This window comes from Egretta garzetta, unplaced genomic scaffold (assembly GCF_000687185.1).
Source record: "Egretta garzetta isolate BGI_Z169 unplaced genomic scaffold, ASM68718v1 scaffold314, whole genome shotgun sequence".
Taxonomy (NCBI): Eukaryota; Metazoa; Chordata; class Aves; order Pelecaniformes; family Ardeidae; genus Egretta; species Egretta garzetta.
In genome coordinates this window covers 3,621,511-3,648,232 of record NW_009259531.1, presented here as the reverse complement: position 1 = coordinate 3,648,232, position 26,722 = coordinate 3,621,511, and the positions used below count along the sequence as shown (strand labels likewise).

Here is a 26,722-nt window from a genome sequence, read left to right as displayed (position 1 = left end):
AGTTGATTAGGACACTTTGCTGTCTCTGAACACACACAAGAAAGGGCAGAGATTGTGCCTGGTAATAAATTTCTAGATTTCAATTAATAGGTCTGACAGACTCCTCCTCTTGAGGCCCCATTAGTAAGCAATTTATCTCACCTGTCTTTGAAGAAAAATGTTTCTCCTCTAATTTGTGCAACTCCATCAAATACAATGTCCTGCTTGCAGAGTTCTGGAGTGACAGGTCCAAGGGTTGGGCGTGGGCCTGGCCCTGGTCCAGGTTCGACATCAGGCGATACTTCTGTAATGGTGAACAGATATTCTGTTACACTGACATACAGTGCTGCATAGGTTACACAGAGAACATAACTACCGTAATTTCTAGAAGGGGAATAATTTGGAGACAGTTCTTGAAGGAGAAAAAGCTTATAATAAAATCTCTTCAGAAGAAGGGTGGCCCAGTACAGCTGAGAAGGCCTTGGCGTCCAATCCAGCCTTAATCTGCTGTATGGCCTCATTCAAGACACTGTGCCTGTGTATCTGTCTGTGCTGAGCTGCCTGTTGAATTTGAAAGATATTCAGAAGTGACTATACTGGGTTCGAATGTTAACATCACAATTTTTATTTTACTGGCTTCTAAAAAGAACATAAATGCATTTCCAAGTCCTTCTATTCAGAATTATCTGCAGCTCCGCAGATAGAGATGTCAAAGTGGATTTCTCTTCTTTCTAGAAGTGTTGATAATTTTGCAAGTTACAAAGATGCATTTTGAGCCATTTATATGATCTCTCTGCCCTCATCAATAATCAAAATATGCTCTTCAGACATGCACTTTGCCATCTGGTTTATTTTGTTTTATTATTTGGCTGCTGCTGTATTGCCTTATGAAGCATTTGTCTTTTTTCTTGGACATCAGGTTGATTTACTGTATGAAACAAAGTGGAGCGTAGTTGATTTAAGATAATAATGAAAGAAAACAAAGAGGTTTTTTGAATATTTGTTTTATATAAAAAGCTGTTTGTAAAGGGTTTTATCAGTTAGAAAGAGGCAAGAAAGATAGTTTTGTCTCAGGTTTTGAAGTGTGCCTTGAGACACCTGGGTTAAATTCTGAATTCTATCAAAGATATGCTGTGTAAGCTTAGAAAACTCACTTAACCTTGCCCATGTCTCAATTCCCAGTCTTAATTAAAGCAGCTAAGAACAAGGGAAAAAAAATAAGATTCAAATCAGATTTTTGATAAAAAGGTGTCTCATGTGGCAATCATTTTGGTGTATTCTTATTATAATTTCTAAGGTGTTGAATATAGTCACTTACAATTAGGGAGATATCTCAGTAGAAAAGTGAAAAGCATGGAAAGAGAAATGGTATATATTTTCTTTGACTGGTTAATTGACTGTAGTATACTTGTGCCTCTACAAGGTGGAAAATACATACATGGAAGGAACTTTAATCATAATAATACTTACATGTTTTACTAAGAGTACCTCTGGAGAAAATAATAAATTTTAAAAATGTACCAACATAAAAATACTTAAATCCACTTTTTCTCCAGGATCTTGCCAAGTATATTTATGTCTGAGTATCAGATCCTACATGCTATCTGCAAATGTCGAACTACGAATTGAATTGTCGTGGGAAGGCAGTGTGAACTGTTTCCAAGCTGGGACAGGAAACAACATCCTTCCCTCTTACAGGGAGTTGGAATCTGAGAAGCTCAGAGTGGTGTAGACAATAACACCCAAACACACCCACATCAGGTATTTCAAGCTAGAGAAAAGCACGGCATTTCACTGTCCCAGTAACAGCATTAGAAATTTTCATCTAGAGGTTGGTTATGGGGAGTTTTGGGGCCCCTTGTCCTTAAATTGTGATATTTGATTTAAGAAGAAGCCCTGGTAATAACATGAAGAAAGCAGCGAGAAAGGAACAGAGGATGTTTCTGGCATTGGTGGTATTGTGCAGTATGTAATTTACTGCAAGTTCTGAGTCCCAAATTACAACCTGTGCTGCATGCTTTTCTGAGGAGTTCTGCTGATGAGGGAGGACTTTACCATATAGCTCCTGGATCCCTTTAATGTCATCCTGGGAAAGTCGAAAGTTCTTTGTGTAGGTGTAGATAGGGGCCATCAGAGCTCCTGGATCCTCAGAGTGCTCTAATCCCATAGCATGGCCAAATTCATGAGCAGCAACCAAGAAGAGACTGTATCCTGAATGACATAGCAAGGTAGTATTAGCTGCTTGCATCTAAATGGAGGTGTACCACACAAGTTATTTATAGCCTTAAAATTATACTTTCATTGCTACCCATCAAAAATCTCCCAACAGTAAATATCATAATTTGTATTTACAGCCTCCAATGGTGAATGTCATATATATTGCCAGAAATGACATTTCATTAGAGAGATTCAAAAAACAACTTCTGTAGCTGATGTTTGCTGCTGTCTCATGTGCAAGTGACTTTGACCATGGTCTTAATACCTCTGTGAAAATGGAAGTGTAGCAAATAAAATCAGACTACTTTTTTAAGCACAGAAGAATTTAACTTGCAATCTAGACTTCAAATCTTACTTTTCACCGTGAAATGACATGCAAATGATAAACAGGTTTGTCTATCTGTGTGTCTGTGAACAGAGCCTGAGCCAGTATTGTTGTACCAAATATTGTTAGGTTGAAAGAAATCTTTTATCATAGGATGACATTTTATCAATTATGCCCAAACAGTCTCTGAAATTTGGAAGTTATTTTCCTCCTAAAACAACCTGAATCTAGCACTTGTTTGTCAATGTATAAAAAACCTTTTGCTGTACTTAATTTTACCTATGTTGCAAATAAGGACAAAGATTAACCAAAATAATTTTAAATACTGATATTCACCATACAAACCTTATACTGTCTTTCTTATTTTTTAAATATGTTTTTTGTCCTCAGCAATATCAGTCACAAATGAATTAATTTTTTACATTTAGCATTTGCTCCTAATTTGGCCAATATCAGGGTATAATTATTACATACTAGTAAAATACTATAGTGCTTGTGGTTTTTAGCCTTGGAAGGAAAAACTGGTGATGAGAAAAACATTTATTTATTTATTAAATGGTTTTGGGTTTTATATTTTGGAAAGATACTTCATCGTTATAATTTTAGAAAATCTGAAGGTTTCAGGTAGGTGAGCTCTAGGACTGACTCTTTAGCAATAGTCTCACATTTAAATGTAGGGGTTTTGCTTGGATTTTGGGCTGGGGAGAAGTAGAGTAACCAGGCAGGAGTGGTAAGTATGAGACTGAAATCATCATAAGTGTGATGTCATTGATGTGGTCAATATGCTGTTACCATTGTATTGCTCTGAGGAACTCATTACCTTGGTCTGGACAAAAGCCCCACTTGCGGTCATCGTCATAGCTGCTGGTAGAAGCGCACCACAGCTTGCCATCATTGCGACCTTCACTCGTACAGGACTCGTATTTATTCCCCAGGAAGATGAAGGGGAATACGCAAGGGGCTCCCTCTGAATTTCCACCAACTGTGGACATGGCTGTGAAAAATGGCAGAAAAACACAGTGAGAAGGGAGAGAGATTGTGAGATTAAGCTGATGCATCTTCTGAACTACACATTAAAAACAGAAAGGCAGGAAATCTCCAATCCTCTTAAGAACATGAGGAGTAAGATTAAAAGTAGTGTTTGAAAAGAAAATTGTCTGACACAGAAATAAAGGAAAATTCTAGGCATTGCCATTGCAATGAACTTGCCAATAGTTTTGGTGGGAATAAGAATGAGCCCTGGCCTCTGGTGCACAGCTCTGAGAAAGCAGCAGTTAACAGTGTTTTGTGGAAGGTGATTGCATAGCAAGTATCTTTGTGTTGTCATTTTGATGGTCTTTCCTGGTGACATGGCAAAGCGTCTCTCAAATAGGTGGAGGGTAGGTTTGGTGTCAGAAAGGTTAAAGGGCTATTGCGTATCCACCTGGTTAGTAGGCGTCCCACTGAAGTATAAGCTTTGAAATAAAAAAAAATAAAACCAAAAGGACCAGAAGAGGAGTCATGTCAAATAAATTGAGCAATTGTTTTATGCTGACAGCAGGGTACAGTTTAAAAGCATGTGGTTTTAAACATTTTCCAAAGAAAAGGATATCGAATGTGGATGAGCCTTTTTTTTAACTAGCATTTTTGCAAAAACTTGTAAATTTTTCCTGTATGTTCTCATCTATGTAGTATGTGGCAGCAATATATAAGAAATAACATTTGTATATGCATGTACAAGTATTTTCTAGAGGGAACAGGGGGTTTTTAAACTAAGTTTAAAATTACACTTCAAAGTAGGTATCATAAACAGAATATGAAAATAATATAAAATTAATTTAAATTAATTTACACTGCTACCTGACAATTACATTTCCTTTTAAATTATGGTCTATCCTCTGGGAAGGTACAGGAGAGCAATACAGAGACAACACTGATTGTGTCCCTGATTGTTTATTATTATTTATTTCTCATTCATTATTATTAATTAATAAACCAGAAATTTTTTTAAAAAATCACAACTACCTCAAGCAATAATATGCTGAAAAAGAGCTTAAACCAAGTGTTTTTCTTGGTTCCAGTGATAGAGACTGTGTTACCTAGGACTTTGGATATATTGATTCTAGATATATTGGTTCTTTCATTGAACTATCCCTTTAATTTTTGTGTAGCAAGTTATAATGAATTTGATCCTTTAATTTTTTTTTAAACATCTGTAAGGTAAAATTGAAGGGTCACACCTGGTTATCAAAAGTAACAGGAAGCCAAATACCAATAGATCAAATCCCTGTTGGAAATGGTTCAGGCATTTTCAAAAGACTCAAAAAACCAGGGTATATGTAGGTTTGAATGCAGCTTCAGGGTGCTGCAGGGTGAATGTAGCTTCACCTTGGCTCTGTTAAAAGCCTGAGATTTTAGAACTGCCGTAGCTAACTTACAGTCTGGGTACTTATGGCTCTAGTCTGCATCCTAAAATTGAACACCTGCCAAGCTATACAAAACTATAAATTAATTTTTGTTCCTTTCTGTAATAAAACTCAAGTTAAAAGTATAAAAAGTTGTGAAGAAAGCAGAAATCTATTTTCCTGGCTAAACCATTTCACTTAGTTCTTTTGAATTGCTGAAAAGATCTATTAACTCAAGCTTAACATACTAAACAGGATTTCTTTTTTCAAGTGTAAATGGGAAGTATTAAGCTAAAATATTATTCATGCTTTCTTCCATCACATAAGACTTCTCTTCCAGGGCCATTAACAAATTGTAATCTACTCGTAATTATCCTGCAGTGGTAGCCATTTAGTCCTATGGTTCAATGACGTTTGTGTATCCCTGATAGACTTGGTGTTCTATGGCATACGGTATCATTTACATGGATGGCTCCTGATCTAGTTACTTCCTCGGCCACCTACGCTGAAGTTGTGTGTAACTCGCCAACTTTTGTATGCTCTGGTGAGGGTGTAAAAAAGGAGACTTTTGTTACTTAATCACACTGTGTTATGCAAACAACATTCCTCATACCAGTCTCTGGACAGAATCCATATTTCTTATCTCTGTCATAGTCTTCAGTGGTTCCACACCACCGGTATCCATCTGTCCTGCCTTCTGTTGTGCACTGGTCATAGGACTGGCCTTGAAATTTAAAAGGAAATTTGCATGGCTGCCCGTCACTATTGCCGCCCATTGTAAAAAGTGCTGTAGGGAGAGCAAATGAGAAAAATGTCAATACACAATGCTCAATATCAACGAGGAACCACAATGTGCCAATGGTAACATGCAAAGAGGTTAGACAGTCATGTGTCGTGCAGGTCACACTTACAACCTCTGTTTTACACCAACAATGAAAAGCTCTGGCAAGACAGACAAGGGATGTTACAATCCCACAAGTGTATAAAAAGGAATGACTGATTGTTTTAATAAATGAACTGGGAATGAAGAAAATTCTACCAAGCTCTTTGAATGTGGTTTGAATTGTGTGAATCCTTTATAGTTTGCCTCACAACATAAAATTAATATCCTTTCTTGAAACAACATTTAGAAAGAGGATGCTGGGAAAGTCACTCGTGTTCCTTAGTGCTTTGCCAATTCATTTACCTTGCATCAAAAATGTTAGCTATAATGGGAAACTTTGTACAGAGCCAGGCACAAGCCATATCAGTTTTTCCTAACAGCCACCTGTGTACATTTTCAGTTTCTTTAAGATGCTGACATACAGTAGATTTAAATCAGATAATACCCTGTAGGCTTTTCTTCTAGGCTTTGCTTCTCATTTCTGAGAATCCATGCAGCGGGGCTCAGGCACTCAACAGATAAGCAAGAGAGGGCAAATATGACTCCTCTGACAAATCTGAACAGCGGAGCCTTCTCCTCTCTTTTGCTTCGTTAATGTTCCTGAACATAGTTTATTGCTCTTCTAGGGGATGTTTGTGCACAAACAAGGCCCCATGGCTCAACCCTGGCCTCAACCCCAGAAACCTCTCTTGTGGATGAAGGAGTATAGATTAAACTGCGTCGAGAGTTCTGGCATCTGTTTTAGGATTTTAGTAAACTTTCTGGACTATCTAGAGGAAGACAGATACAATTTCTTATGCTGCTATTTAAAAAAATGTATGTCCAGATTGGATTACATAAAAATGGAGGTGGCTCAGAGCATCTGACATCTTGTGAATCTGCTTGTGTCTTCTCTTGGCTGCTCTATCTGTGGGAATCCTCAGTGGTAGGACAGTGTCTGTGAGTGCCGTGTGATGGTGAGAAGGAACAGTGAGCGTGAGGGCAGCAAACTGGGCCAGGCCTTGCTCTGAACAGAGGCAACAAATCCTTCACATGGCAATGTGCTAATTCCCCTTGAGATTTAAGAACAGCACCTCAGAATGAAACACGTCTGTTTGAATTCCAAGTGTAAAGTATGCAGGATTTGGCCTTTTTTAATGCATCCAAGGGGACACCAGTCTCCCTCTCCTTCCCCCAGTTTAAAGCTACAGCTAAAACCCAAATGTGTACGTGGGAAGGCTTGGCAGATTATTTCTAACTTTTCTGTTGTCATTTTTGATGACCAAAACTGCACTGTAGCCTCAGTGCCTTTGTGTAGGATCTGAGGGGGTTTGTCTTTGCTTAGTCTGGTACATCGATGGGAAGAGACATTGTTTATGAGCGTGCTTAACTTCTTAGAGTAATAATAAATAAAAACCCAAGACCTTTTCTAGCTGAAGAGTGAGTAGGAAGGGTTCTAATGATGGGCTGTTGTGACACAGATGATTCATTTTGCCTTTTCCACTTAAATCAGTAATTGGCCACAGTATCAGGGGCATGAACCAGTAAGTTACTGAGGTAAGTTCCAGTCCTACTAAGGACAGGACTTGGAGCTTTTCAGGTCTGGCTCATATGTGCGAGTTTGCTGAACTTCTGATCTGGTTGAGCTCTCATCTGTATCCTTCTGCATCCTGGACATGGAAGCAGACCCAGAGAGGTCCTATCCCTAGGTAAAAGATGCTCATCAAGATAACTGCAACACATGCTATGCCTTCCCAAAAGAGCATGCCACAAACATTTGTGTTTGTCTCAGATGCTGTAAGAAGTTAGGAAACGTGCGTTAACTAGGACTGTGGCTAGTGTGGTTGTGGGTTTTTTAATAAAGAAATTATAAAATTGGAAGGCAAAATTAAACCAAGTTGTTTAGATGACTCATTTACCACATGAGCTGCTTTCATGCTTAGATCTGGCAAACTCTGTATTTTAATTTATTGGTTTAAATGTGGCTAAGTTGCAAAAACCTTGCAAAAGTCAGTCTCTTACTGCTTTGTGTGGAGTCTTTCTGAGTCACAGTCAAAATGCAATTTTTCATTTTGTTTGAGGTGATATCATGTGATGGTAACAATGGTTTACTAAGTTTTTCAAACACACTCCCCACCCCCCTGCCTTAACTAGAAAAATCTTTGCTTTAATGTAAATGACAGTTAAAGACAGAGAAGGGTCAGCTTACCCCCAACCAAAACCTTTATTTACTTGTAAGGGGATTTTAAAGGGCCTGACTTTGTTCTGCATTGTGGTAAGCTCAGTGATTTAAAAATCAGTGAAGATAGGCTGATGAGAGAACACATTCAGACTGGACATTACTAATCTGTGAGCTGTGCTGCACTGTTAGCTCTTCCCAGAAAAATCAGCCAGTTGTGATGCAAGGAAACCTCAAGCTGGAAGGCTGCTAAACCCCAGTGGCACAAATCCAAGGTGGAGGTAGATGCAGCCACATGAGGGTTCTGCCTGGAAGAGCAGTCGAGCAGCAGCCTACAAGAACTGTGACCAATGTAAGGGAGGTACAGGCAGAGTACAGATATTAGTAATGTTAGGTATCAGATGACCAAAGGAGCCTAAACTCCCTCTAGTGTCAAGGGAGTTTGATAAAGAGATTCAAGATCCCTTGATCCCATGTGGCAAAGGAGACATTCAGCACGCCTGTGTAAGATTTGTGTAGTAGGTAGGTAACTTTCTGCTTTCCCTTCTGCTTTGACAGATAATAGTTGAATCAGTCTACAAAATTAGGATACAGATCTGGGGTTAACTTTAGAAAAGCCTAGTGCAGTACCATAGCTTTAAAAATGCTTCCAAATATGCAGCCTGGCTCTATAACAAGAAGAATTGAAACTAACTTTAGTCAATTAAATGGGGGAGAAACACACTGACAACTAGGAATGTTACCCCCAACACAGAGTTTATGATGTAAATCCTCCCCTATCTGAATTTATTAGCCAAGTTTTAGCAAATGGTGTCTTGGAATAATGGGTGAACAATGCTGCTCTGACTTTAATAAGAAACATCTGGGCATAACTGCAAAAGGATCTTGCGAAACAATTACATCAGAAACAAAAGACTGAAAACCCTTCTGTTCCGTTTCAGAAACCTTGACACAAGCATTTCCAGGAACATCAAATTCTAGAACCAACTCTCCCCAAGAGTGCTTCACTGCTTACTTTTTCGGCCTTGTGTGACTTCGAGGGATTTTACAAAGGTATCAGTCAGGGTACATGGATCTCTGTCCAGCTACCTATAATCCAGGCTTTGTTCCAACTATATCTGAGCATTTGGGGTATTTTAAAGAAATAAGCCCAGTTTTTCTCTTTTCCAGTAGGAAGGGTTAACCTGAGAGAGAGGACATTTGGGGAAAGGTGGGGAATGAAGGAGATGGCAAAGTTTTTAGGAAAAAATGATTGTGCGGGTATGTATGTGTGCACATGATTTATTGAAGTAAATGTTAGGCTAAGTTCTGAAAGTCATGTAACTAACTAAACTTTTTTTTTTATTAACAGCAGTCTGTTAAAAGTTCACACTTCTGCTTGTTCATCCCCTATAGTTGTATAAATAGCTGTCACCATGGTAGATCCCAGCTCTAGATGAGATCTATAAGGGGCAATTAGGGTTTTGGAAATCAAAGAATATTTTTTATCACATTCAGGCTAGAAGTTTAATATGTTCTACAACAGATTTTCTTTGCAAACTACTAGCATCCTGATGCAGAAAATTTGTAAGATTACAAATATTATATTGGGAACTGTGTGGTCTTGCAAATGAACTTGAGAAATCCCCAAAACTCGTCAAGCAGGAATCCGTTTAGTCTTTGGCTACAATAGGATACTAGGATCTTAGGATACTAGAGAAGTTTTGAAGACAGGTTATCTGAACTTTTTCTACATACACATATCTATGGTCTTTTGAAAAATTGTGTGTACTTAACTGACACATACATATTAATGCACATACATGTGTTTGTACAGTATTTGTTGAGGGTTGCCTGGGACATGTCGTGCTATTCTTGTGTGTTCTTGGTCTGGCAAAACCCTGAACATGTCTTGTTTTGTTAGCTTTGCATCTTAAGCATTGCTAATTTTCTTTCAGCAATCTGCATTCTCTTGTGCTGACTGCATGTAGCCCCAATATTACAAATAACTTTAGTACTGTTATTCCAAGCAGGATTAGCATGTATCCAACAAAAGCTCCGTTGTTTTGTGTGTTGTTCTCTTTCATTACTCTCCTATTGTTTGTTATGACACAGCAGTAGCTGGAAGGACTTTTAGTGACCCTGTGGGTCTATTGCTCAGGACATAAGGTAACAAGAGTGATGAAACACTCCCCACTGCCGAAAGCTTATAGCAATCAGTTATGTACAAACAGAAAGAAGTGAATGTGGGCAACTGCGGTGCTGGGAGTGTCTGTGAATATAGGTGCCAGCACTGGAGCTAGCAAACAGGAGATGGAACAAGCAGCTAAAAGCCCCTTACCTTCTCTACTCTTCTCACTGCTGATAAATTAGCACAGTAGGCTACAGCCAATTATACTTAATTGCTGCTCTAAAGGTTTCCTGCTGTGTGATATACAGGAGATCAAATTAACACTCATATAATAATAAATCATCTGAAATCTTAACTCCAGTAGACTCATCAAAATTTTCAAGCATATAAATACGTGTTCCCAATGTTTAATAGGAAACATGTTCTCGTAATTTCATTTGAAAGATAATAATCGTGTTGTGTATATTTTTAAAAAGTTCTGGCTACACACATTGTCTGATCTGTAAATGAGTGTTTCCAAATATGAAATAAATTGCTTGTGAAACAGAGGATTCTGTTCACATTCCAAAAAGCTAGAAATTAAGTGTGATCTTAGCTTTCCTAGACCTTCTAAGAGTTTTGTACAGATAGAGTTATGATTTCTGAAATACAGTGCCATTCCTGTATCTAAAAGGAGCTGTTGGAACTCCTTCATGAATAAGAGTCCTAAGACCTGCATAAAAAATAGAACCCTGAATTCTAAAAATGTGAGGGCTCTCCTGTCTAGCAATTTGCAATGTACCAACATATAAATAACTTTGTACCAGTACAGATACTCAGCTGAAATTCAATCATTTTTTATTTTGAAAAGCAGTATAAGGAAATCTAAAGGGTGATTTGTGACAATAGTAGTGTCATGTTGCACTGAAAGGGCTCCCAGGCTCAGAGGACCTGGGCTACCTATTGGTAAAATTACTATGCAAAGTTATAGAGGTTTGGCTTAATGCGTTTCATCCTGAACTGCTAGTTTTTGTCAGTTACTGCTCTTGAAGGAGATGTCGTTGCAGTTGTTAGTGGAATGGCCTGCAATTCAGGGAGAGATTTCTGTCATTTAGTGTGCTTCATCTCCAAATTTCACCCTATACCTACTCGAAAAGGTGCTTGTCTTTCCTGGATCGTGAAACTGAACCTGTAGTGTCTTTGATGTATATATGGGGCTGACATTGCTTCAGACGTATCTTCAATATGTCCTTGTTTTTAGAGGAATGCCCCAGCCTGGGTCATCATCAGTTACAAACTCTCCTACACCAAGGAGCCTTTAGGGAGGTTTTGTCTGCTTAGATACTGGGGAGATATTAAAGAGCAGTAAAACTCAATCTGCCAGAAAGGAAGTGGAAAAGTACAAGGAGAACTGGATGGGCAAAATAAGTAGTGAACAGTCTACCAGGAAAAAAAAACCAGTAGAAACAATGATCTACTTACACTCGTGGGGGCAAAAGCCATATTTGCCATCTGCATCAAAGTCTTTGGTTGTGGAACACCAGAGGAATCCATCGCTGCGTCCTGCATCTGTGCAGCTGTTGTATTCTTTGCCATTGAACCAGAAGGGAAATTTGCAGTATTCACCCTCTGCATTTCCATACTTCACTCTAACCACTATAAAGAGAACAAATGCAGTGGTGAAATTAGCCACCAACTGATATATATATAAAAAAAAAATAAATAATTTCTGGACATCTTTTCCTGGAGGACATTGGTATAGAAAAGCAGTCTGAATTTCCACTTTGAAATTCAATATGCTGTTGGTCTCTCTATTGGCAAGATGATCATAGCTGAAATAATAACTGGTAATTTTGAAAGAATTACATGGATATTACTCATGGTGAAGTGTTAGAATGAACAGTCCTTAGACCAGAAAAATATATATGTTGTTGTTACTATGGCAATGCAAACTTATAAACATGCTGTTAATACATTTACTAATTTAGTTTCTTTGGTAATATGGTCTAAAATGTTCAGTATAGTCTGAAAGGTTCCAGGCAGCAGTAGAACATGAGCTGAACGTGCCTTGTGCCTCATAAACCACTTTGGTATTTCCAGTTCAGCATAGGGGGATAGGGTGGTAATGCAGACACACCCAGATCGTGGGGTTTATTTCATTTTGTCACATGTAGTCCTAAGACTACGGTATTGGTGCTGCAACATACGTTAATGTGTATATAATTCACTTATCCATAGAATTTCTTTTAATGGCAGTAACTAACTGGATGCTTGTGCAGTATTTCCACTAATACGGAAAACAGTTTCCTCCTGTTCGTTGTTAGTCTGAGGGAGGGATCCGGTCCAGTTAGTACAGCTACCAGTCAATGCTTCTGCTAAGTTAAAAGAAAGCCAAACAGAAGGAAGTTGACTATTTTGGTATTAAAGTTCAATTATTTTTTTCGATCGGAGAACAGCTGAGGAAACTAGAATTTGAAATGAAAGGCAAACATGAGTTTGCATTCTTATTCTAAGTTTTCCAAATTATTTTACAGTAGGAGAATTAGTACTATATAATTGTGGCAAAGTTCAAACAGAAAAGAAGAGATTTGTAACAACTAATATTTGGTCATGTTTGTCTAGTTCAGGTGATATTTTCTGGACTTCAGTTTTTTTCTTCTAAAGGGTATGGCAAACTGCCCATTAAAGGTTCTTGGAGATGTTCTTAATCCACTGATGTCGATTTTGTTTCGGTCATCAGTATAAGGGATTTATATTCCATTTGTTTTTGACAGATATCATGAGTATATAAATCCTTGTTCAGGTGGATGGTTCCTTTTTAAACAACTGGAGCCACAGCTTAAGTCCCCTCAGCGAGGGTATAACAGCAGAAAAAGCACTGGCCAGTCTGCCTCTTACAAATGAACTTAAAGATGTTGTAGTCTGAGTCCCTGAGAACTGAAGCATTAGAAATCATAGTCATGGCTTTGTACTTTTCCCACAATTCAGGAAGGTTGTGCAGCATCAGGTCCATTATTAATTCAGTTTTTGAAGGGGCAATGGTAGAGGAACAGAAAGGGAAATCCTAAGTAACATTTATTTAGGAGTCACATAAACATTTTGTAGAGAACAATTTAAATTGTATAAATTAATTTTCATCTCCTAACTTTTATTGACATGTCAATGAAAACATTTAGTGCAGTGCCTGAAACAGCATTAAAACATAGCAGCCAGCAGACCATATGTTCTGCAACATTAAAAAGTCTGGTACCTTGCCCCTCTCCAAGAGTCCACAGTTCATCATCATCAAAATGGGAGTCTCCTCCAATTCCTGGCCCTGGTGCAAAGGCGTGAGCCAGGAGACCGTCTTTGCCATCAAATGGATAGCCGTCACCGTGTTCTGCAGAAGGAAGTGGACAAAAAAGAGTGGTTTCTAATGACCTCAACTCTGTCAAAGTCTATGTATGAATGATGATTATCTCGTATACTTTCCCATCCAAGACAGCAGCAGAATACTCTAGTGAGTGAGTTTATCGGTATGAGTTGTACTGGCCAGACTGAACCAGAAGAGAAGCAGACCGTTCTTACAAAGAACATTAAGCATCAATACTGCAGTTTTCACAGCATGTTATTTTATATCTCATAAGTATTGTGGAAAGGCATCAAAGACAGTGAAGAACAGTGAAATATTGTGCATTAGTTGTATGCCTGCATACAGATTGCTGTTTCTCAATGGAGACTGGTAGGAGCTGTAAAATAAACATTATAGGTGAGCGGTATTTTCAGATAATTAATATCAGTCTCCAACACAGAGACTGAAAAGTAAGAGCAGATTTCTTTTCGCAGGCTACTCTTTTCTGCTGCACCTCAGACTGCTGTGCTCTTTTCTTTCTGCAGGATACTACTTTAAGCAGGAAAGCAAATCAGCTGAGTGTCTCGGTAGCAAGCCTCTGGAAAGGTAGCTCTTATTCAGTGCTCTGAGACCTGTGAATGAGCCTATTCCTCCTCCACATCAACCACCCCGAGACTCAGGCAGCTCACAGGGCAACAGCAGGTTAAGTAGCTCTCCTGTTATTACACTGTAGGCTTTTCTTGGAAGTATACCACATGTGGGTAAGGCAGGCTGGCAAGGGCATAACCCTGGTATTCATAGCTTTCCCACCACACTGACCTGTGCATCAAAGCTGGCTGCCAGCATCTCCAGTTGCATCATTTCAGCCCTTCTGGTCTGATGTTTTGCCATGTAACAGAAGCCCTAAATACACAGGCCCAATTCTCTACTCTGTTACACTGATTTCATGCTGGTGTTACTCTCCTAATGCTAGTTCAGTTCACTTATTTCAGTAGACCAGTCTGTCAGTTGTCAAGGAGAAGATTTTGACATATTTTAGATGCTTTACTCCCATTTATTTCAAAGTAGATCCTTTCCTTAAGAGAAAGCTTAAAAATGAAAAACCCTGTGGATGTCCCAGCTCCTGTGAATCTGACATGCAGTACAGTGATAAGAATGAATGAATGCAGAAGTTCTTCTCCTGCTGTTTCTGAGCCGACTATAACCAGCAAGTACTAAAACCAGCAGAAACACCTCTCCTTTTGTAAGACTTCTTTTTTGCGAATGAAGCCAGCCTGGATGAGGATCTGAAGTTTTGAGTTCTGTACAGAATCTTTGAAGCTTTTGAGGTCAACTCATCAGTAGCTAAAGCAAAGCAAACCAGCTTGAAATGGAGGCTTTTACAAAGAGCTCAGTTATTCTTTGAACTGTTCTCTTCAGTTCCAAAGTCTACCTCCCAAGTGATTGGCTGCACAAGTATCTTCATTAGTATTAAAAATTCTGTGACTGTCCGTAAGAAGTTAAAATGCCCCAGGTTTACACTGAAAAGCTATAAACATTCTTTCAGGGGAAACCAAAATTAATTGAGAAGGCATTTTCAACGAAAATTAATCAAGTCACCTATCATCAGCTGGACTCACACCATAATTCAGCTTATGGTCCATATTTTTAAATTCCTCAAGACCAGAGAATGCATTGAAAGCTTGCATTCTGCTACGCTAAAGAACAGAGACCAGCTATGGAGTCAAAATTGAAAGTCACATCCATTTTTAAGCTCCGATATGTTAGGACCTCCACCACTATCACTGGAAAACTGAGTACAGAGCTATAAATAAACAGTATGATGGCATTCCATTCTCTTCTGTGGCAGGAAGCCAGCTCACATCATCTGAAGATCTGTACCAATATTTCCCAGTTCTATTTCTGATTTGTAAATATAAAAATAAAATGTTGCCTCTAGCGATTCTCTTTTGGAAAGATAAATATCGTATAAGGATATTGTATAAATACTTCTCTCTCTCTCTCTCATATGTATAAGAAAGAAAGAAAAAATCTTAGTGAAATTAGATCTTAGTCAGCGTTAGCCAAGTGCAAACTAGGACAAGATTTGCCAGAAAGGCTCATGGGTGCTACTTATTGAGGGTAGATCATTCCAATACTAAGGATTAATGAAAGGAACAAAACCAAAAACATATGTAAAGATAGAAAAATATACCCCATCGTCCAAAATTAATCATAATATCTGCTTCTCCATCATTTATTCGGTTAAATCTCAGCGGTGTGACATCACTCCAGACTTGAAAGGCTCGAGCAAAGGCATCTTCTACTGTCTTAGGATCCAAATCCGGGGTATAGCCTATAATCCTTAGAGGTAAGAGGAAGAGTTAAATCAAACATAAACCCGCCTCCCAGTATTTGTTGATTACTGATCAAAATGCTGAGTAGACTCAGTAGTGAAAACAGTTAAGAGGTAACACTGCTCTATGTGAGACCTAGACACTTTCCTTTGATACAGAGACTTGTTTAGGTGTGGCACTTAATATTTATTTTCCATAGGACTTGATACAGCAGCATGAAGAAAATTATTTAGCCAGATGCTGTAAAGCCTGCATGGCAGTGGGCCTTGCACAAAATATTCAGGGGTTTGCATCAGTGCTGAGGTGCTGGCCAGACATCACCTTAGGTTCTTTTGCTCCATTAGATTTGAGATTTACATTATTGTAAACTACTTAGCTTGGAAGTCCTGCTGTCATTTTGGCCATGAACATACAAGCACAGCTTGATGTATTAGATTTATTTGCTATAAAAAGAACTCAATAACATTCTGAAAGTTTCAAGTGTGGATTGTTTTGCTCTTTAATAATAACAGAAAAGTAGCCCTTCTCCCTCACCTTTGTAGTTGGCTGTATTTTGTTTCATCCCTGTTGAATGCTAATCCTTTACCAGTGAGTCAGTTACACTGGCCATAGGATACATGGGGAAACAGGAGGTAAAAGCATGTAAGACAGAGCCATAGGCTTGAGATGAGAAAGGGGCACTACTTTGTGCCTAAGGGGAATGAGAAAGAATCAGAGGAAGCACATCAGCGAGAGGGGACTGCGCGCTGCTACGGTGTTTTCAGCGTTTATTAGGCTAGCTGCAGAATGAGGGATGCTTTGGGTCATAACTTGTGAGGAAGCAGCAGACCAAGTCAACAGCTAAGACAAATCTACTGTTTGTTCTCATTGGTGCTAAAAGTATGTTCCTGGACTACCTAAGGTAATGAGATTTTCTTTTTTTGTTTATGACTGCAGTGAGAGCTATATTGGTCCTTAACTCTTCAGAGCAAGAGTAAGAAATTAAAACATGCTAAACCTATTGCAGTAAGTTTGCTTTAAATCATGTCTGTATATATCTGAAATATGATTGTTTTCTTTTAAAATCTATTTGATGACCTCCATTTTTATGACTGCTGATTGAGTTTGTCCTCCTACATGAGCTCTGCAGTCAATAAGTACTGTGGTCCCTGCTGAGCAGATGGTCAGGTGAGATACTCCTGCTCCAGTTCCCTTAGGATGCTTGCAGCAGAGCAAAGAATAAACCCCAAATATCTTCTTGTGTCAATCAGAACTTTAAAGTTGATCTTTAGATGATTATTCCTGAAATTTTACAGTTTGAAATTTCAGAGGGGTTTTCTAAAGCATCTGGTAGTTACCCAAACAGATTCTAATGCAAGAAATTGTGTCTAGCCCGCTAAGCAGCTACTCCACTTCTAAGTGTCTCGTTTGCTTGGTTCTCAAAAGCTCTACGGCTATGCATGAGCAAAACCCGACATCACCAGTCAGTACCTGTATGTTATATGATTCTTTTCCCATTTTGGCTTTCTTGGGAAGAAGTTGTAATTGGCTACATCTGGGTTACCACAGCGGGGTTTCTTCATTGTCTCAATAGTATTTTGATCCAAATCTCCTGTTTCAGGCAGCCCAAAAAATTTCTGCATTTTCTTCAAAGTATCTTTCAGGACAAATAAATTGCAGTTGTCTTTTGGGCACCCATAGTATTTATTCAGGTATTGCTTGGGGAAAAAAGCACAGAACAAAGACTTTAAAATTCGTAAAAGAAATAGTTAATCATTACAAATAAATACTGTAATTCCATGTTAGCTTTCCATCTGTAATTTGCAAGTTTTCTTTTCAAAATTACTATTATTAGTAACTGAGAGACCAGCAGAATCTCCTTAATTGACACAAACTATCCTTGATCACACAACATTGCTAATTAAGCAATCATTTCCACTATTAGCTATCACCTTTACTTAATGAATCACTTTATTGGTAAGTAGAGCATAGAGCTTTAATGTAGAACTACAAAGTAAAAATGGGTTTATCTTTTTGGTTTCTTTATGATGTATAAATCTGCTTACAGTTTTAGATTTTGTGTATATTTTTTTTTTCTTGGAGGACTCTGTGGATTATCAAGAAACTTGTCAAGGTATCAAAGCAACCACACAAATGAGACCACATTAATTGAAAAGAAAAAGAACATCGTTTATTCATACTACTTGAATGTTGTGTGTGTTTGCTTTTGAGTCAAACATTGCAAAGACCTGACGAAGAAGGTCGTTGGTAACATCTCAGTTGCCTGGCTGCTGCAGCCAATCAATATCTGCGTACTTAAAACTCCATCGAACACTCCAGCAGATTATGGCCAGATTGGTCTTTCTGATACAACCATGATGGCAGATCACAAAATTATCTCTCCTTAGAAAACAGTGATCAAAAAGGCAGCACAAATCCTATTATTTTTGTCTCTTATCTAAAATAATACCCACCCAAGTCTCTTCCACTTTCTGTTTTGATCAGGTGTAGTGCAGTTAAAATAAATAAATAAATAAATAAAGTCTGTCTGTTGTTTGCTGCTGCCTCTAATCCCAGAGGAGCAATGGGTTAGTCTGTTCCCCGGCAATTGTTCCAGTTATGCACCCGTGTATTTCGGATGTGTGTTGATAACTGTTGTGTATTTATGTTAAACTAAACTGTAGGTAAACAGCTGTGGCCCTGACTGTCAGCACATGGTCCCCACCTTCTGTACAGTACACAAGTGAGCTCACACAAACAATTTAGTATTTACTATTTTTTCCCTTAAATTCAATGTTTACTGGCAGAATAACTGTGAGCTTCTCGGGGTAGGGACCAACCCTGAGAGAATGCCTGTCAATCTCTAGCACGTGGTGAACCCTGCCATAAAAACAAAGTCATTCAAATGAAAAAGTGACAAGATGCAAACGAGAAAACTTTTGGTTATCTCTTCAGCAACTGTATGAAATCCTTTATCAGCTCTGTTCCTGTCTGGAGACTAGCAAACACAGGCACACAACAGACCGCTGGCTAGCTGGAGGTTTTGGATTTGGTGTTTGAAGTTCAGAAAACCTGTAGCTCAGGCTGTTGCCTTAGCTTGGACTGTTGCACAGATAAGCTCAGTCATGCTGTTTAGATTGCGTACAGCTTTAGATTGTTGAATTTATATCCTCACTGAGGAGTAGATAAATGGATTATGGTGAAGTTGTTAGTTTGGGTACTTCTATAATGATAATAACTTATCATTATATAATTATTTTCATCCACAGGTTCTAACCAGCTTGACTAAACTATCTGGAATTGTAGGCTTTATCCAGTAAAGTAAGTCTTATGGTTCTCTTGCACAGGGATTTCAGGAACTCCACACTCAAGTCTGAGTTTACAATATTTTTGCCTAGCTCTAAAAGAAAAGCTACAGCCATGTCAAATGGCAGGTGTTCCCAAAGGGATTTGTAGGCCAGCCAAACTGCTGCTTAGCATGGCACAGAGCTAGAGATGCCCTTGCCAATGATGCTGTTAGGAAGGTTGCTACAGTCTGTAGCAGAGGAAGAAGCATCCTTCAGGTCTTGTATCCAAAATACTATCTACAAATCCAAGGTAGGAAAACACCCTGAATAAGGTAAAGGTATATTTGCCAGAAATGTATCTGAGATATCAGAGTGGGTTATTTCTAACTGAGAAAGAAGCCTGACAAAATGACTGCATGTTTAAGTTCTTGTGCCAGGAAGTATTCCTGAGGGAAACCTTACTTTTTGTATCTAGTTAATTGACTTGAAGTTCACCCAGGAGACTGGGGATAAGACTTCTACATCAGCAAAATACAGCAAAAGGATATTTGATGACTGCAGTTGGTCAAGCCTGGATTTCACCACCACCTCATTAAGCCCAGGCGTACCTCATCTACCGTGCATAGGAAATGGTTTAGAGCTTACTCAGAAAAAGGATTTAATCAAGATGTTGCACCATTTCCTTCAGAAGGCTCTCCATCCACCTACTGACTAAGCACAGACTATGCCTAGTTTTTGTGATTTTTATGGCTTCTGATGTGGCATTTCTCCAGTGGAGACTGTGGCACTGGCAAATAATGGACACAGAATGGTTTCACCTTTGCCTACCACTAGGCTTCTGTCTACTCATAGTTAATGGGGCCTGGTGGAAATTATGTGAAATGCATCAATGCATTATCAAACAGGCCACTTTAGAGGATCTGTTCTTATCCCAATTTTCATTTTAATGTAGTTTGATACATTTCCTTAAGCTTCTGTTTGCATCTCCCAATGAGATACCATGATATAATATACATCAGACTATACATCAGAACTGAAGTTTACCGCAGAAGCATAGAATCATAGAATCATAGAATCGCTTTGGTTGGAAAAGACCTTTAAGATCATCGAGTCCAACCTTTAACCTAACCCTGCCACCCGACCACTAAACCATGTCCCTAAGCACCTCATCTAACCTTCTTTTAAATACCTCCAAGGATGGGGACTCTACCACCTCCCTGGGCAGCCCATTCCAGAGCCTGACAACCCTTTCAGTAAAGAAGTTTTTCCTAATATCTAACCTAAACCTGCCCTGGCGCAGCTTCAAACCATTCCCCCTCATCCTATCATCTGTTACCAGGGAGAAGAGGCTGACCCCCACCTCACTACAGCCTCCTTTCAGGTAGCTGTAGAGGGCGATCAGGTCTCCCCTCAGCCTCCTCTTCTCCAGACTAAACAACCCCAGTTCCCTCAGCCGTTCCTCGTATGACTTGTGCTCCAGACCCCTCACCAGCTTTGTGGCTCTCCTCTGGACATGCTCCAGCAATGCAACATCCTTCTTGTAGTGAGAGGCCCAAAACTGAACACAGTATTCGAGGTGCGGCCTCACCAGCACCGAGTACAGGGGCACGATGACTTCCCTTGTCCTACTGGTCACACTATTCCTGATACAGGCCAGGATGCCATTGGCCTTCTTGGCCACCTGGGCACACTGCTGGCTCATATTCAGCCGGCTGTCAACCAGTACCCCCAGGTCCTTTTCCGCCAGGCAGCTTTCCAGCCACTCTTCCCCAAGCCTGTAGCGCTGCATGGGGTTGTTGTGACCAAAGTGCAGGACCCGGCACTTGGCCTTGCTGAACCTCATGCAGTTGGCCTCGGCCCATCGATCCAGCCTGTCCAGGTCTCTCTGCAGAGCCCTCCTCCCCTCAAGCAGATCAAGACTACCACCCAGTTTGGTGTCGTCTGCAAATTTGCTGAGGGCACACTCAATCCCCTCATCCAGGTCATTGATAAAGATATTAAACAAGACTGGCCCTAGAACTGAGCCCAGGGATGCTGCTCTTGCCATTTTATGTTTAGGAGTAAGGTATACTACCAAAACTATAAAATGAGGCATGGTAAACAATTTTACTTGCTGGGATTCTAAATAAAAAGCTGACCCCTCTCAGTTTTTCCTAAAATGGAGAGTTTACTGAAGATGAGAAATGAACATAACCAGCTGTTCTAGGAGAAGAGAATCTTGAAGAAAATGTAGTGTCTGTGTAAACCACATCTTGGCCTAGGCTATGAAATTCAGTTTCTCCAGAGTCAGCAGGGAGCTGTGGTGATCTGGAATTTTGATCCAGCCCATTAATGAAACAGGGTCCAGCTGCAACATAGCAATTTGTGTTTTGATGCTGAGTGTTGGGGCTGTTCTGATGGAGGGTGTGAGGGAAAGGCAGCCAATTAGCATTACCCAAGAATACTACAAAAAAGACAAAGAACAACTGCAGTGTTAAACCAGCTTGTAATTTTCCTCTGAGCACACATAATAAATAGGTTGTTCAAAAGAAACAGATGAGGGGAGATGTGGATTGCTGTTATTGAATAAAAGCCTGACTGTGTCTAAGAAAATAGATTATTTAGGAGTGGTTAAGTTGCTATTAGACATGTGAGACCCCACTCTCCTCTCCCACATGCACAGCCCCCCCCCATCCCCTGGCTGCTGTGCTGCTAAGGCAAAACCTTGCGTGAATTTGTTTTGTTAAAGGCTGAGGAGTGCCCTTTTGGGGTCAGTTTGTCTGTTTTTCCTAAACTTTCCACCACAGCTCACATCTGGAATTTCTCTCTCAACTCTCCCCCAGACCTTCTTTAACCTGGCAAGCATTGCCAAGATGCACAGCAACTCCTAAAGAAAAGTGACCAACTTTCAAATCTCTATGTCCTAAAATAAGGATAATTTATCTCAATCTTCCTTAAAATGGACTTACTGCTGAAGAAGAGAAATGTCTATAATTTACATGCTAAAATAAGGATAATCCATCTCAATCTTCCCTTAAATGGACTTTCCCATAATGTCATTTTTATGAAGGTCCACAGAGCTAAAAAAGGTTAGAATAAAATGCTGTAGAGTTATAGCTATAATTTGCTAATGCCACAGAAATCCAATCCCCTTTTTTTTGTTCCAGATTGAATTTGGAAAAAAATATTTCTTTAAACCTCTGAGATTTTTTTTCAAAGTCAAAACTAGTCACAATGGCTTCTGAAATTCGAACCAGCTTTCGATGTAATTGTCCCTTAAAGCTGTGTTTATGCAACACACGGTAAAGAATCTGGAAAACAAACATCTGAATGCTGTGATACATGCATTAAGTGAGTCTCGACAGCCCTCACTTCTACTTGGTTTAAGTAAAAAAAAAATCAGATGTCTCTCATTTGCCCTTCTCCCCTCTTACCATTGCAATCTTTTGATTACATTCACAATGATTTAATGAAATTATTTTGAATGTTCAGACCTAAGGAAAAAAAAACCAACTTTCTTTGCTGGCTTTAAAAATTTTAAGAGAGGAAACATTACTTGGCTCTGGTTTTAACTTTTGAAAGCTGATACCTTTGCTAGCTAGCTAGCGCTTCCAGAGACTCTAGGGAGAGAACGCTACAGTCATTCCTTAGCCTCAGCTGAAACAAGAAAGAAACATCTGCTTATGAAACAACAATATAAATCTGAAGCAAAGATGAAACCAACACTTACCACTGCTAGTTCTTTGTCTGTTTTGGGAGTGCTGTCTCCAGGAAACTTAATGATTGGTGACGGTGCAGCTAAAGTTTTGTTAAAAATATATAATTGCATTAATAGTACTTTAAAAATGAAGCCACAGACAATGTGAGTCTTCATTCTGCCTAAACTTGTGCTCTCCTCTTTGGAAAAAGATTTTCCCTGACTGCCTGTCCGTTACTTTAGCTGCACAGTGCACCAGTTGCTTATCTGCACATCTTAACTCTCTGCACCGTTTTCTCTTTTGCTTGCTCTAGCAATTCCTTTGTATGTTTAAAACATCCAGATGCGCAGTCTCAAGCTACCACAAGAGGAAGTCTGAAAACTAGTGGAAACATGAGAAAAGGGCAGTTACCAGATGTGATTGCTGTGATTTTAAGGTAGCAACAGGCAGATACTTATTACTGCTGAGAGAGGCCACGTTTTCTCCTCATTTGCATATATGAAAGTATTTAGTTGAGCCAGAGAGCCGCAAAATGCAAAATCTGACTTAATCTTGAAGGTGAAGTGTCCCACATATTTTAAATAAAAAAAATAATTCCTGAAGATTATTTTCCTAAGTATTTTTATTATTTTTTAGCCTATTTTCTTGCCACAGACATACTAATCTGCTTTAGTCATATGTGGTTACACTCCTACACAGTGCCTTACAGTAAACATTTTGATTATGGATTTTGAGGCAGACCCTGCATGGGCCAGTGCAGCCGAGCGAGGCTTCTTGTCCCTCTCCTGCTTAGGCTACACAAATGGTAGGTCTGTGTACACAGGGCTCACCCGTGCTTGGCGTGAGTGTCGCTCCCTCCCTGGGCTGCGCAGAACGTGCATGCGGAGCGCTCTGAATAAGATTCTTGTGGCTTGTTTGGTTTTAAAACCAGCTTGAGGCTTTGCCACCAACAGGCATGGTATATCACCTTAATCTACAGGGTAAGACATCATCAGGCAGATTCAGCCATAGGAATTATCCTCAATAATTGAAGTCAGAGAATTGCACAAAATTCAGGGTTTGCTTATGCTGGGGGTTTGGTGCAGCTGCCTTAGCCTGAAATTCTGGTGTAAATACAGCCATTGTTATGGACAGCCTTTTTATTCTGTCATTCATAATATTGCCAGCTTTGAGATGTTATTACAAACGGAATATTTTTTTAGCTGAATATCCGTAATCTAGGGGCTTGGCTCATGACTTTTTAAGACGGGAGGCTGGCAATTCTGCATGAATGCAGACTGTGTTCTGGCCAACCAAGTGCCACAGAACGGTTTCTATTAAACGTGAGTCCAGCCATCACGGTTCCTCTGAGCGGTGTGTCAGCATAAAGGTTGTCACGGCTTTCCACGGATGAAAGTTTTCTGGATATGACTCTTGTTACCAAATAGGGCTGTTAATGAAAAGGAAATACTTTGCTGGAATTCTGCATGAATGCAGACTGTGTTCTGGCCAACCAAGTGCCACAGAACGGTTTCTATTAAACGTGAGTCCAGCCATCACGGTTCCTCTGAGCGGTGTGTCAGCATAAAGGTTGTCACGGCTTTCCACGGATGAAAGTTTTCTGGATATGACTCTTGTTACCAAATAGGGCTGTTAATGAAAAGGAAATACTTTGCTGGTGTTTGGTACTTGTTCATAATATTTTGATATTTGATTGTAAATAGTTAATATTGACAGTTCTTTGATTTATGCTAATATCAAGCTATTTTGCTAACTGCACCCCATCATCTATGAACTGAACAGTCTTCTACAAAGGCAAGGATTTCAAAGGGTGGGCTGAGGGGTTCAGAGAGAAAGCATTGCAGGAGCTTTTGCTGCCCGTACAGCTCCATTGACAACCCAGCACAGCAGCTGTATGCGCGGCCGTGGGGTGAATCAGCCATGGGAAGCAGCACTTAACGCTCAAGAGGGAGTCATGGGAGCTTCCGACGTGAATGGAGATTTCTTTGTAAGCAGGTGGCTTTGTATTTATGCCCTCTCATTTTTCATGTATGATTCCAGTGGCACTTGAGTGAACAAGAACAACTTTCCCCTAATGGTTCGGCTTTGAAATTACATCTTCTTTATTAGCTTTTCCCCATCAGCAAAAAAACACAGTAATTTCTAGGAGTTGCCTTAATAAATGGCAGTTCTGAAAATATGATCCAGTTTTTCCACAGCCACTTGGTTGTGAGGAATGACTCTCTTGCTTTGTTTGTGATGACAGCTCATATTTGTGTCTGGCCACGTGAAACTGAAGGAGAACAAAGGCTAAGAAAGCCTTCACTTCGATGTGCCAAGTTACTCTTAACTTACCCTTAGCTAAGCAAGTAAAAATATTATGTGTTGTTTTGCAAGATTCTGCAGTTATTGCTGTGCTCTGCAGTAGGTCAAGGGCTGCTGTAAATCTTAAAGCATAAGAACCACGTCATTTTCATAAGAATTTTCATGTAATTTGTGATGGCTTAGTGGCTTTCATTCAGAAGGGTACTGCAATGAAGCCATTTAAAGCTAAACGTGTCCCAGCACATTCCAGCTGCACTCACAAGCCTCACTGAAATCTAATGAATGTTCAGTTCTCAGTGTGTCCTAATGAACGTTGAATCAGAAATCGATGAGGAAACTTTTGAATGGGCTGTGAGGTCCATGCAGTTTGAAAATCCTGCTGTATTTTGTTTCTTATCTTTGCTGGTGGTGAGAGTAGGTGGAGGTGTCCTAAATACATTTCCTGAAAAAAATCACCGAAGTAACAGAAACCATACAGACCTGCAGTGCAACATGGTTCTTCTGCTTTGATTGAAGTTTTGCTGGTAAAGTGCTTTGCTGGTACTACTGCAGCTAGTGAGCAGTTAAGCAAGTTATGTTCAATTAAGAAACATAATATATAATGGAAAATTGGATTAGTGGGTACTGGGTGAACCCATACACTGAGTTTCTGACCATTCAGTGGAAGGTGTTCGCTTCCATTAGCATGTGAGATCAGTAGCAGTCTGAGATCCAAGCTGAGGTGCCCTCTTTCAGATAAGCAAAGCAAAATAAACGCTGGTGACCCTTCTTTGTGAGAGTAGAAGTCCTATTGTATTATAACTAAATTTGGGGTAAAATGTTTCTTATCTCCTTATATTTCTCTTTTAACTCCATGGGATCATCCTGTTCTCAATGTGCTCCAGAGGTGCTGCTTTTTCAGGCTAGGAATGCAGTGGTGCTAAATCCTGAGAGTAGGGGAATTCTGCTGCTTTGAGCCAGAGGTCAGGCTAGGTGACTTCCTGATCCCACCACTCTTGCTGAATTTGAAAAGACATGGTTTGATGTGTTTTCTGTTCTCAGACTAGATAAGCTTAAAATCGGAGACAGACTCTGAAACATTTGAACTGATGTATTTTGACATTGACAGATTGATGGTTTAACTGCTAATAACGTTTAGTGCATAAACATTCCTTGACACTCCATACTCTGAATTAGTGACTTCTGAATAGATTCCTGGAAATTAAAAATTAAGGAAAGAAGCAATACAAAACAAAGAGGAAGAGGAAAAAGCCTACCCCCACCCCCCAAGAAGGGAACATAAGGCCATCTACCAACTTTATGGAAGAGCTAAAAAAGTAACTTAGATCTCCTTTCTCTTACCTTAATACTCACTCTACGAGATATTTTGTCTATGTATATAGATGCTACCTGTGGATTAGCTACAGAAAATTAAGTTACAACTGCAGCCTTTATGTATTTGTGGAAAAATTAATTTCAATGTTGCATATAACTTCCATATTAGGTAAGATATTTATTTGATATATACATTAATTTACCTCTCCCAAGTCATAAAAAGCTCCTCTGTAGTTACTGTGTTTGTTTCAGGTTAGAACCACTCCATATTGAAAATTTTAGACCATCTACTTTGAGTAAGATGCCAGATTTGACTTTTAAATGCCTACTTTTATGCTTTAATAGGAACTGTATGGCAGAAACCACACAGTCCAAGATGGCAAATGCCTCTTTTGAGGACATACTTCAGTAATAAAAGTAAAAAGGGAGTCATGATGTCTTGTGAGCTGTAAATTACAT

At 39.4% G+C, this 26,722-nt stretch overlaps 1 protein-coding gene across 1 annotated transcript in view; it reads right to left on the bottom strand.

Annotated features, from left to right (window-relative positions):
• The window catches only part of MMP2 (matrix metallopeptidase 2), a 35,367-nt gene extending 12,546 nt beyond the window's left edge, over nt 1-22,821 (bottom strand). Inside the window, exons 1-9 of the mRNA XM_009637614.2 lie at nt 22,678-22,821; nt 17,173-17,399; nt 15,561-15,709; nt 13,286-13,414; nt 11,518-11,691; nt 5,519-5,692; nt 3,342-3,515; nt 2,035-2,190; nt 142-283 (exon numbers count right to left, since the gene is read on the bottom strand). Of these exons, the coding sequence (XP_009635909.1) occupies nt 142-283; nt 2,035-2,190; nt 3,342-3,515; nt 5,519-5,692; nt 11,518-11,691; nt 13,286-13,414; nt 15,561-15,709; nt 17,173-17,399; nt 22,678-22,821 (1,469 nt within the window). The remainder of the gene's footprint in view (nt 1-141; nt 284-2,034; nt 2,191-3,341; nt 3,516-5,518; nt 5,693-11,517; nt 11,692-13,285; nt 13,415-15,560; nt 15,710-17,172; nt 17,400-22,677) is intronic.
• Between the last annotated feature and the right edge of the window lie 3,901 nt (nt 22,822-26,722).